Raw genomic sequence first — 12,987 nt, 5'->3', positions numbered from 1 at the left:
GGTTGCGGGCACATCCCCAGTGGGGAGTGTGCAGGAGGCAGCTGGTCGATGTTTCTCTCTCATCGATGTTTCTAACTCTCTATCCCTCTCCCTTCCTCAAAAAAGAGACCAGTCCTGGAGAAAGCAACAGGGTTTCAAATCAATACATCTCTGCTACATAATTTTTTGTGTCGCATTTTGGAAACTTTTTACCCTGGGGTTTTTTCCTCCAAAATTATAATATCCCAACAATTATTTGGAAGGTATGATTAATGCTTTGCCTTAGTCATGATGATCACTGCCTTAAAAAAATTAGTTCTGTTTTTTCAGCAATTGCCTGTGGTTACCTCCAGTACAATTGTGAGATGCCGTTCATGCAGGACATACATCAACCCTTTTGTCAGCTTTCTTGATCAAAGGAGATGGAAGTGTAACTTATGTTACCAAGTCAATGATGGTATGTGTTTTTTTTGAAACATTTAAAAATTTTTACTTTCATTGTAGGGAAATCAGATAATACAAATGTGAAGTTAAAAAAATCAATAGCCCTGTCTTACTTACCTACGAACATTCCACTCAGAAATAGCTTCTGATAACTTTTTTCTATGCACTTATTCTTACATACTAGAGGCTCGGTGCATGAAATTCGTGCACGGGGGAGGGGTGTCCCTCAGCCCAGCCTGTACTCTCTCCAATCTGGGACCCCTCAAGGGATGTCCTATTGCCCGGGCCTAAACGGGCAGTTGGACGTCCCTCTCACAATCTAGGATTGCTGGCTCCCAACCACTCGCCTACCTGCCAGCCTGATCACCCCCTAACCACTCCCCTGCCAGCCTGATCAACACCTAACTGCTCCCCTGCCGGCCCAGTTGCCCCTAACTGCCCTCCCCTGCTGGCTTGGTCACCCCTAACTGCCCTCCCCTGCCAGCCTGGTCGCCCCTAACTGTCCTCCCCTGCTGGCCTGGTCCCCTCCAACTGCCCTCCCCTGCAGGCCTGGTCCCCCCCAACTGCCCTCCCCTGCAGGCCTGGTCCCCCCCAACTGCCCTCCCCTGCAGGCCTGGTCACCCCCAACTGCCCTCCCCTGCTGGCCTGGTCCCTCCCAACTGCCCTCCCCTGCTGGCCTGATTGCCCACAACTGCCCTCCCCTGCCAGCCATCTTGTGGTGGCCATCTTGTGTGATGGAGTGATGGTCAATTTGCATATTACTCTTTTATTAGATAGGATAAATAATTAGTGGCCTGGTGCACAAAATTCGTGCGGAGGAGGGGTATCCCTCAGCCCAGCCTGCAACCTCTCCAATCTGGGACTCCAAAGGGATCGGGCCTAAACCGGCAGTCGGACATCCCTCTCGCAATCCAGGACCACTGGCTCCTAACTGCTTGCCTGCCTGCCTGCCGGATCACCCCTAACCACTCTGCCTGCCAGCCTTCTCCCAACTGCTGCCCCCTGCCAGCCTGCTCTCCCCCAACTGCCCCCCCTGCCGGCCTGCTCACCCCCAACTGCCCCCCCCCTTGCCGGCCTGCTTGCCCCCAGCTGCTCCCCCCCCACTGGCTTGATCACCCCCAACTGCTCCCCCCTCACAAGCCTGCTCGCCCCCAACTGCCCCCCCTGCCGGCCTGCTCGCCCCCAACTGCCCTCCCCTCCTAGCCTGATCGTCCCTAACTGCCTCTGCCTCGGCCCTACCACCATGGCTTTGTCCGGAAGGACATCTGGAAGGTCTCCCGGTCTAATTAGCATACTACCCTTTAATTAGTATAGAAGAAGATTATATTCTTCTTAGGCAAAAAAAAAAAAGTAATAATATTACTTTGATACCACTATTTTACATTTATTATCTTGGGTATAATAATAAATGGCATATTTTATGCTGTTTTTAAGTCTGTAATTTATGAAATATTTTTATTTAGAAATTGTCCCATGCCTTTAATCTAGGGCAGCGATTTTCAAACGGTGCACCAAGACAGAGAGAGGGAAAGAATTTTTAAAACACAATACCTGACTAGTCAGGGACACTGACCTCTTTTCCCTTAGATTGTCAAATAAAAAATGACAACAGCCAACACAACAATAGCCATCTGGTGTGAATGAATCAAAATTATACCTTTTTTTTTTTGTCAGATCGACAAAATATATAATATATTTTTTGGTGTGCCACATATTTTTAGTAATTAGTTCATGTGTTCCCTGAGATGAAAAAGGTTGAAAATCACTGGTCTAGGGGTAAAAGAAAGTAAGTCCACAGAATAGCTGCCATTAGCTTTATTCACTGCTGTGTGAACAGAGGTGGGCAGTGCTAGAAGGTTAGTTGAATGTAGTTTTCTCAGTAATTGAGAAGGAGGAGATCTCATTCAACTGTTTCACAATTTACTTTTGAGGAATACCATCTAACCAACTACACTTTAATAGGATTCTAGAAGAAAAAGGGTATGCTGATATCCACAATGAAAATTAAGTCTCTGCTTGGAAGGAAATTTCATTAAGCATTGAGAAATAAAGGAATTTAAGATATCTCTCAAAACCATTTAAAAAATTTTTTATTGATTGATTAGAGAGAGAGACATTGATTTGTTGTTCTGCTTATTTTATGCATTCAAGAGTAGAGGAAAGTGAGGATAGAGTAAGAGCATTCTTTTTATTCTATAATAATTCAGAAAATATATGTATAGTGTTTAGTACACCTTAAAATCTTATGTATATGTGCTTCAGTATATGAAATGAAATGGTAATAAAGGTTAAAGTCACTTTCATATGCAGCACAGACCATTTCATGAACTATGGCTTATCCTTTAGCTACATAAGAATTTGAATTTCTAAACAGTTAGAAGACAGCTGCAATGATAATTCATTTAGAAAATACTCTTTGAGCTCCATTGTATTCTAAGTGGTAGGCAACTGATATTCCATAGAGGTTTTACTAATTAATGAAATTTACCATACCTTTAGACTTTAAACTTTTAAGTGTTTTTACCGTACCTTTCTAGGAGTATCCAGAGTCTGTACATATTATGTGTCAAATGTTAATAGCCTTGCTAAAAAAATTATTGGCATTTAGTGAGTTTTTATCATTTTTTTCAAGCTATTTTAGAAAAGCTTTAGCAAGAATGCAAATGAAGAGGATATTAGAAGACAGGGAAAGAAAAAAAATAACAGTGATTTAGTATATAAAAGTAAGACGTATGCAGGACCATTTAGTATATGAAGAACTTGAATGGATCTCAAAAACAAAGTGTACATCTTATCCCTTAACATTTAGTATTGAATTCTGTATTGAAGTATTTATAAATTACTAAATAAGAAAACAGCCAAACACAAGGTTTATTAAACTTAATCTCAGTTTTATCATTTTATGTTGTCAACTTATATAGTTCCTGAAGAATTCATGTACAACCCTTTGACCAGAGTCTATGGAGAACCTCACAGACGACCTGAAGTTCAAAATGCTACAATTGAGTTTATGGCTCCTTCAGAATACATGGTAAGTTTTCATTTTTTTATATAATGTATTTATCTCATAATAGTGGGTTTTAAATAAAACAACATAGCATCCTTTAACAAAATGTTACAGTTTTAAATTTAGAAAAGTTATACATGTTCATTATAAAAGTAGTTAATTAGTATATAAGGATAAGTCTAAAAAGTGTACTAGTATGTAAAGTTCCACTTATTTTTTTTTTTAAATATATTTTATTGATATTTTTTACAGAGAGGAAGGGAGAGGGATAGAGAGTTAGAAACATCGATGGGAGAGAAACATCGATCAGCTGCCTCCTGCACACCTCCTACTGGGGATGTGCCCGCAACTAAGGTACATGCCCTTGACCGGAATCGAACCTGGGACCTTTCAGTCCGCAGGCTGACGCTCTATCCACTGAGCCAAACCGGTTTCGGCTAAAGTTCCACTTATGATTCTTGTGTGTTCATCCAGAAATTTGCAATATCATATTGGGATCATATTTACTTTTAAGTCCCTTCAATTTTTAAAATTATAAATAATGGTGTGATGAGCATCTTTTCCAAGTACTTTTTTTGTTGTTGTTTATTAATCCTCACTCAAGGAGTTAGGATATTTTTTCCATTGATTTTGAGAGGGAGTGGAAGGGAGGGGGAAGAAAAGAGAGGGGAGAGAGAAACAGAGAGAGATAGAGACAGACAGAGACATCAATAGACATAGATTGGTTGCCTCTCAAATGTGGTTGGAGCTGGGTATGGAACCTGCAACCCAGAAACGTGCCCTTGACCAGGAATCAAACCTGCAGCCCTTTGGTGAGTGGGCAGGTTTGCAGGTTTGAGTCTGGTCAAGAGCAAGTACCTGGGTTGCAGGCTCGATCCCCGGCCCTGATCAGGACTCGTGTGGTAGGCAATCAATGTGTCTCTCACACAGATGCTTCTGTCTCTCTCTCTCTCTCTCTCTCTCTCTCTCTCTCTCTCTCTCTCTCTCTCTCTCTCTCTCTCTCTCTCTCCTCCTCCTCCTCCTCCTCCTCCTCCTCTTCCTCCTCCCTCCCACCCTTCCACTCTCTGTAAAAAAATCAGTGGAAAAAATAACCCCCAGTGCAGATTAAAGAATGTATGAATGGTTGGTTGGTAGTAGCTGTCCCTTTGTTGAATTAAAAGCAAAAAGTACAGAAGCATTTGTTTTTTTGAATTGGCCTTCCTGGGTTTCTTTTCTTTTATCTCCCAGGTTTTACAAAACTGGATTTCTTTAAATTTGGAACTTGCCTATAGCAAGAGGTTTTGCTTCTTCCCTACTTAACTCTTGGGACAACAGATTCTGTGATTCAGCAAGTGATATATACAAAAACAAATACCCACACACAAAAGTTAGTACACTATATGCGCCAGTTCTGATTGTGGTTGCTGCTTTTTATTGAATTGAAAACAGATCTTTGAATTGGGAAGTTTAAAAATGTAGTCATACATTTTTGTGAAACTTGGCTGAAATGTGTTTGTTAAATAACCAGCTCAGGCAACTTAACTTGTCACTTTCAGAACTGTAATTCCTCCTAAATTGTGAAATATAATGCACATATGGAAAAATCTATAAAACAAAAATATATAGTATGCCAAATAATTATAAATGGAGTGTTAGCATCACCCAGGTCGAGAAATTGAATGTTGTTAATATTCCCAGAAGCCCTTCTGATCACATTTCCTCCCCTTCCTGTCCTGGAGAAAACAGTCTTCTGACTAATGGCAATCACATCCTCATTTTTTCCCTTAAGTATCCATCTGAAAACAATATAGTATAGTTTTGCCTGTTTTTTTGTTGCTGTTGTTTTGTTTTTTAAATATATTTCTTTATTGATTTCAGAGAGGAAGGGAGAAGGAGAGAGAGATAGAAACATCAATGATGAGAGAGAATCATTGATCGGCTGCCTCCTGCACACCCCACACTGGGGATCAAGCCCACAACCCAAGCATGTGCCCTTGGCCGGAATCAAACCTGGAACCCTTCAGTCTGCAGGCTGACGCTCTATCCACTGAGCCAAGCCAGCTAGGGCTTGCCTGTTTTTTAAACTTCTATTCTTTCTACATTATTTTTTAATTGGTTGTTTATTATAGTCTCCATTTAATTTATAAATAATGCTTATTTTATTGTTTTGCTGTATATGGACAGGACAAATGCTAAATTTAAGTTTAATCATATTAAATGTATTTAATGAGAGTGTTTTTTTTCTTTTTTTTCAGTTACGACCACCTCAACCTCCAGTGTACCTCTTTGTGTTTGATGTGTCTCACAATGCAATTGAAACTGGATACTTGAATTCAGTTTGCCAGAGTTTGTTAGACAATCTGGATTTGTAAGTATCTTAATTCAACTTCAGTTGGAAACTAATATTGTTTACAAAATGGATAGTTTTAAAACACACACAAAAAAAGCTATGTAATGTTCTAAAAGCCTACTTAAGTCAGTAGTGAACTTTAGGCCTTGCTTTCTCCAAAATTCTATTTTAACTTTTTATTTTGGAAAAATTTTAAACATAGAGTAAATAGAAAGAATTTAATGAACTTCCAAATATCCATCCCTCCTCCCTCAACTTTAACATTTTTAGCATTCAGCTATTCTTTTTTCCCCCTCTTAAATCTTATAGAGGAAGGGAAAAAAGGAGAGACAGAGAGAGAGGGGGGAGAAAGAAACATCAATTGGTTGCCTCCTTCACTAGCTCTGACCATGGATTGAACCCAAAATCTGGGTATGTGCCTTGATTGGGAATTGAACCCACCACCTTTTGGTGTACAGATAACATTACCACCAACTGAGCAACACCGGCCAGGACAGTATTCAGCTGTTTTTGCATTATGTAATCACACAAACATACCTCCCCCTTGAGTACTTTAGTGTAAATCTCAATCAGCATATCATCTTACCTATAAATTCTTGGAATTATTTTTAGCTCTAATTAAAATAGGAGTGTCACACCAAACAAAATTAGCAATAACTTTATAATATCAACTAATACCCAGTTCAGTTTTTGTTCTCATTGTTTCAAAAATGCTTCTTTACTGTAGGTTTGTTGGAATAAGAACCTAAACTATTTTTACACATTGCATTTGGCTGTTATGTCTCTTAAGTCTCTTAAAATATCTGTACTTTACTTTTTATTTATTTAAAAATATCTGTATTTTTTTCCTCTTTTTTTTAAAAAAAAAAATCTGTACTTTAAATGGTGTTTAGTTACTTAGGGTAACCTATAAAAGTTTGTGTGACCTTTTAGTTTAATGCATTATAGTGTTCTTGTGTTCTATGGAAGAATATGGAAAACCAAATCTCATCAGAAACAGATTAACTCCCTTACCTTGATGATAAGAGGCATCCTTGTTCTTGCCAGCATTTATACTTTTAATGTTATAGGTTGCGTATGAGGATTGTCTGTTGAGGAAGAGTCCACTGATTCACCCAAACATGGGTAAAATTTTTAACAGCTATGTAGTATCTAAATTTATATTAAACTTTAGAGTTGGTATATAGTAATTTTGTAATATATTTTATTAATTAAAATCTTCTACAAAGTTTTGTTTATACTTTCCAATATTTTTATATGCCATTTTCCAAGTGATTATATAATTTTATATAGGTGCAATGAGTTTTGAATTGCTGTATTATTACTGAGTTTTCTTGATTGTTTGGTTTACGTATAGTGTTTTCACTTTGAGTAGGGTATGTTTTTATGGTGATTAAACATTGGATGGGTTAAACGTTTATGTTAGGACAAATTCCATAATATGAAAGTAGATATTTTCATGTAACTCTTATTGGATATTTAATATTTATGTATATGAATATGAGAAAACTTGATAAAATACTCTTCTAAATTTACTTTTAGGCTTCCTGGCAACACTAGGACAAAAATTGGCTTCATAACATTTGATAGTACAATCCACTTCTACAGTCTTCAAGAAGGTCTCTCTCAACCTCAGATGCTAATAGTTTCAGATATTGAAGGTACATATACACTTGAAATTATTCAACTATCTTAGTCATTTGTAGCTTTAGAAATATTTCATGACTATTTGATAAATTAAGAGTGTATGGTATAATTCTATATTGAGGAAAACCTTGAGTATAATATCATAAGATTGTTGGAATTGTAAGAGTCCTTCAGTTCAATCCCTCATTTAATAGAAGGAGGAAGCGGTTATGGAGGTAAAGTGCATTATGAACAAGGCAACACATTTATTCAAAAAGTATTTGAGGAGAGATATATAGACCAATAGAGAGCCCAGAAATTATATAATATACAAATTATAGAATAGAGAACCCAGAAATAAACAATCACATATGTATGGGCTTTGATTTTTTATATAAGGATGCTAAAAACATTCAATGGGGAAAGACAATCTTTTTTTAAAAATATGTTTTTAGAGAGAGGAAGGGAAAGGGAGAGAAAGAAACATCAATTGGCTGCCTCCTATACGCCCCCCGCACTGGGGATCGAGCTGCAAGCTGTCCATGTGCCCTGACAGGGAATTGAACCAGCAACCTTTTGGAGCATGGGATGACACTCAATGAACTGAGCCACACCAGCCAGGGCAGAAAAGACAATCGTTTCAACAAATAATTCTGGGAATACTGAACATGCAAATTAATGAAGTTGGACCTTTACCTTAAACCAGATAAAATTAACTCAATGGATGAAAGAGCCAAACTTAAGAACTAAAACTATAAAATATAAAACTCTTAGAAGAAAACATAGGGGAAAATCTTCATGACATTGGAGTTGACAGTGATTTCTTAGATATGACACTGAAAGCAAAGACACCAAGAAAGAAAAAATAATAAAACGGACTTTTTCAATATTAAAACTATTGTATATCAAAGAACACTACCAAGAGAGTAAAAAGACAACTCACAATAAAAAAGGCAACTCACAGAATGGGATAAAATATATACAAATCATACTAGTATATCTAAGAAAGGATTAATATTCAGAACATCTAAAGAACTACTCCGCAACAAAATAACATCAAAAATAGGCAACTAGCTTGAATAGATATTCCTCTAAAGAATATATACAATGACCAATAATGAAATAATGACAAAATACCTGTTATTAGTCATTAGAGAAATGCAAATCAAAAACCACAGTGAGATACCATTCCATGGTATGTCTATTATCCAAAAACGGAAAGCAACAAATATTGGCAGGGATGTGGAAACATTGGAACTGTTGTGCATTGTTGATGGCACTGATGGTGCAGCCACTATGGAAAACAGTGTATGGAGAGTCCTCAAAAAAATTAAAACCAGAGCTGCCATTTGACCCAGCAATTCTACTTCTGGATACTTATCTGAAGAAAACAAAAACACTAGTTCAAAAAGATATATGCTCCCCTATGTTCATTGCATCAGTACTTACAATAGCAGGATATGGGAAGCAACCTAGGTGTCCATCAATAGATAAATGGATAAAGAAGATGTGATGTGTGCGTGTGTGTGTGTGTGTGTGTGTGTATACATACAATGGAATATTACTCATCAGTAAAAAAGAATTAAATCTTGCTATCTGCAACAACACGGATGAACCGAGAGGTTATTATGCTAAGTGAAATAAGTCAGATAGAAATAGATGTAGAGAACAAGCTGATGGTTGCCAAATGGGAGGGGGTGGGGAATGGGTGAAATAAAATAAACATATATATAATAAATAAAAATTTAAAATAAAAATGGTACAGTGCTATTAAAAATAGTTTAGCAGTTCCTGTAAAAGTTTAACACATTGTGATCTAATCTACTTTCCTGTATATACCTAAAAGAATTGAAAGCAGGTACCCCTAACAAATACTTGTATGCCATTGTTCATAGCACCATTATTTTTTTAAATATATTTTTATTGATTTCAGGGAGGGAGAGAGAGATAGACACACCAATGATGAGAGAGAATCATCAATTGGCTGCCTCTTGCACTGGCTCCACTGGGAATCAAGCCCACAACTGGGCCATGTGTCCTGACCAGGAATCGAACCTCCTTGACATCCTAGTTCATAGATTGATGCTCAACCACTGATCCACGCCGGCTGGGCATAGCAACATTATTTACCAAGGCCAAAAGGTGGAAACCACCCATCAACACATGAATGGGTAAACAATATTTATATAATGGAATGTTATTTATTCATGCTCAAGAATAAAATTCTTTTTTGTTTTTTAATGATCATTTAAAAGAATTGATCATAGAGAGAGGAAGGGAGAGAGAGGGAAAGAAACATCAATTGGTTGCCTCCTGCACTTGCCCTGACTAGGAATTGAACCCACAGCCTTTTGGTGTATGGGACAATGCTCCAACCAACTGAGCCACACTGACCAGGGCAAGAATGAAATTCTGATTTATGCTACATACATGGATAACCTTGAAAACACTATATAAGATGAAATAAGCCAGACACAAGAACAAATATTGTATAATTCCACTTATATGAGGTACCAAGAACAGGCAAATTCATAGAGATTGAAAGTAGAATACAGATTACCAAAGGCTGGGGAGGAAAGAAGAATAGGGAGTTATTATTTAACTAGAGGCCCGGTGCACGGATTGGTGCATGGGTGGGGTCCCTCAGCCTGGCCTGCGCCCTCTCACAATCCGTGACCCCTCGGGGGATGTCAGACTGCTGGGTTTTGGCCCAATCCTCAGCAGTCCAACATCCCCCCCGAGGGATGTAGCAGTGCCAAAGCAGCAGGCAGCTGGGGAGGAGCCCCAGCCAGGGCCAGGTACAGCTCTGCTGCCGCTCATCCCGGCCCCGCTACACCTGCCGCTGCCACCACTGCTTGGTAGCACTGCCGAAAAGGTGGGAGAACTGCACTTGCCAGCCATGAGCCCGGCTTCTGGCTGAGCGGCACTCCCCCTGTGGGAGCGCACTGACCACCAGGGGGCAGCTCCTGCATTGAGTCAGTGCACGTCATAGCGACCAGTCGTTTGGTCATAATGGTCACTTAGGCTTTTATATGTGTAGATAGGTATAGGGTTTCTGTTTGGGGTGTTGAAAACTTTTGAAATATAACAGTGATGGTTACAAAACACTGTGAATGTCTTTAATACCACTGAATTGTACACTTAAAATGGCAAGATGATACATCTGTTATATTATGTATGTTTTACCACAATTTAAAAAATTAACTCAAAAATTAACTTAAGTGTGAGACTAAAACTATAAAACTGTTAGATGGAAATACAGAAATAAGTTTTTGTGACCTTGGATTAGGCAGTGATTTCCTAAGATATAACACCAAAATCACAAACAATAAAAACATAGATAAGTTAGACTTCTTCAAAATTAAAAACTTTTGTGTTAAATTCAAAGGACACCATCAAGAAAGTGAACTGAGCCCTAGCTGGTATGGCTCAGTAGATACAGTGTCGGCCTGCGGACCAAAAGGTCCTGGGTTTGATTGCAGGAGGCAACCAATCAATGTGTTTCTCTCACATCAGTGTTTCTCTCTGTCTTTTCCTCTCACTACCACTCTCTCTAAAAGATCAATGGAAAAATGTCCTTGGGTGAGGATTAACAAAAAATGAACTGAGAATCAATAGAATGAAAGAAAATACTTTTAAATCATTTATCTGATCAGGTAATTACATCTAAATTATGTTAAGAACTACAACTTAACAATAAAAAGACAAATAATTAAAAATTGGGTGAAGGAACTGAATAAACATCTCTATTCACACAATAGTCAGTATTCTTTATATACAGTTGGCCACTAAGTACTTGAGTTATCAGGGAAATACAAATGAAAACTGCCAGATGCCATCTCACATCAGTTAACAAATATTTAGAATCAGTTTTCATCTCTAAAAATGTCTGTGAATGCACTATGAGTATTGGTTTTGGGGTTACAAATAAATTTTAGTGAGTAGGCAAATTTACAAGTAAGGAATCCATGAACAATGTGTATTGAATGTACCTCTTTAAAGGGCAGTAATTGAGGAGAGCTCACTTCTGTTTTGGTTCTAAATGTTCACAACAGATCACTCCCTAATCTGTTCACCCAGATACTTTTTTATCATAAAGTAAAATCTAAACAGGTAATTTTCCTGGTGGGCCAAGTTGTGAATTTACTGTTGTGTTCCAGCCTCTCAATTTTATTTTTGGCCTGATAGATGGAATATCCCTTGCTGGATGTCACATAGAAGAAGAAGGGGAAAAAAAAGGACTTCTGGGCAAGATGGCAGCATAGGTAAACTCAGTACTCCATTCCTCCTATAACCACATCAAAATTACAACTAAACAACAACAACCATCATTCAGAACTACCTGAACTCTGGCTAAATGGAAGTCTTACAAATAGGGAATTAAAGAAGAAGGCATATTGAGACCTGGTAGGAGGGCCCAAGAAGCAGAAGGGGCTGGTCCTAAACTCAGGTGGTGGAAAAAATTGGGAGGGACATCGCGCCTGCAGAGGGCCCACTGAGGAGCAAGGGGTCACCAGCCCAGGGTTGCAGTGCCAGGAAGAGAAGTCTTTATAGCTCCTGGTTGTAAAAAACAGTGGGGATTGAGGATGAGGGAGACGGAAGGCTATTGGAGTCTTGGGCAGTTCCTTTTAAAGGGCCTGCACAGTGACTTGCTCACATTCACTTCCTCTGAGCTCCAGGACTGGGGCAGCAGCTTGCAAGGCACCAGAGAACATATGGGGAGGAACTGAATTGTCCAGCCTCAGGGCAAGAACTGGGGTGGGGGCAACTTTCTCCCAGACAGAAGTGCTAGCAGAGGCCATTGGTCTTTTGATGAGCCCTCCCCCACACAGAGCCAGCAGGCAGGCTTCATATCTAAGACTCCATCAACCTGGCTCACAGTTTGCCCTGCCCTGGTGATTCCCTGAGGTCCCGCCCCACTCATCTTTCAGCCTGTTCCATAGGAATGGCCTGTCTTGGATCATGCTTCAGATTTTTCTAAAATTAAGCATAATTTACAGGGAATCAACAGTAGACAAAGCCGAGAATCAAATCAGTGATTTGGAATATAGAAAGAACAAAGAAAAAAAAATTTTAATGAGGATAGTATAAGGAGCCTCTGAGACAACTTCAAGTATATTAATGTTTTCACATCATGGGAGTGCCAGAAGAAGAGAGCAAGAAATTGAAAACCTATTTGAAAAATTTATCACAGAAAACTTCTCTAACCTGGAGAAGGAAATAGACATGCAAGTCCAGAGGAAGTACAGAGTCCCAAACAAGATGAACGCAAAGAGGCCCACATAAAGATGCATCATAATTAAAATGCAGAAGCTTAAAGACAGAGAATCTTAAAAGCAGCAAGAGAAAGGCAATTAGTTACCTACAAAGAAGCTCCCATAAGATTGTCAGCTAATTTCAACAGAAATTTTGCAGACCAGAAGGGATTGGCACAAAGTATTTAAAGTGATGAAAAGCAAGGACCTACAACCAAGATTATTCTCCCCAGCAAAACGGTATTTTGACCTTAACCGGTTTGGCTCAGTGGATAGAGCGTCGGCCTTCGGACTCAAGGGTCCCAAGTTCAATTCCAGTCAAGGGCATGTACCTTGGTTGCGGGCAC

General features: G+C 38.9%; 1 protein-coding gene across 1 annotated transcript in view; it reads left to right on the top strand.

The window, feature by feature from the left end:
* Window positions 1-12,987, top strand: part of SEC24A (SEC24 homolog A, COPII coat complex component) — a 72,246-nt gene that overhangs the window by 27,597 nt on the left and 31,662 nt on the right. The window contains exons 8-11 of the mRNA XM_080672395.1: window positions 310-436; window positions 3,345-3,454; window positions 5,665-5,777; window positions 7,302-7,420. Of these exons, the coding sequence (XP_080528521.1) occupies window positions 310-436; window positions 3,345-3,454; window positions 5,665-5,777; window positions 7,302-7,420 (469 nt within the window). The remainder of the gene's footprint in view (window positions 1-309; window positions 437-3,344; window positions 3,455-5,664; window positions 5,778-7,301; window positions 7,421-12,987) is intronic.

Source organism: Plecotus auritus (genome assembly GCF_963455305.1).
Source record: "Plecotus auritus genome assembly, chromosome: 6".
NCBI lineage: Eukaryota > Metazoa > Chordata > Mammalia > Chiroptera > Vespertilionidae > Plecotus > Plecotus auritus.
This window is presented reverse-complemented; position numbering and strand designations above follow the sequence as displayed.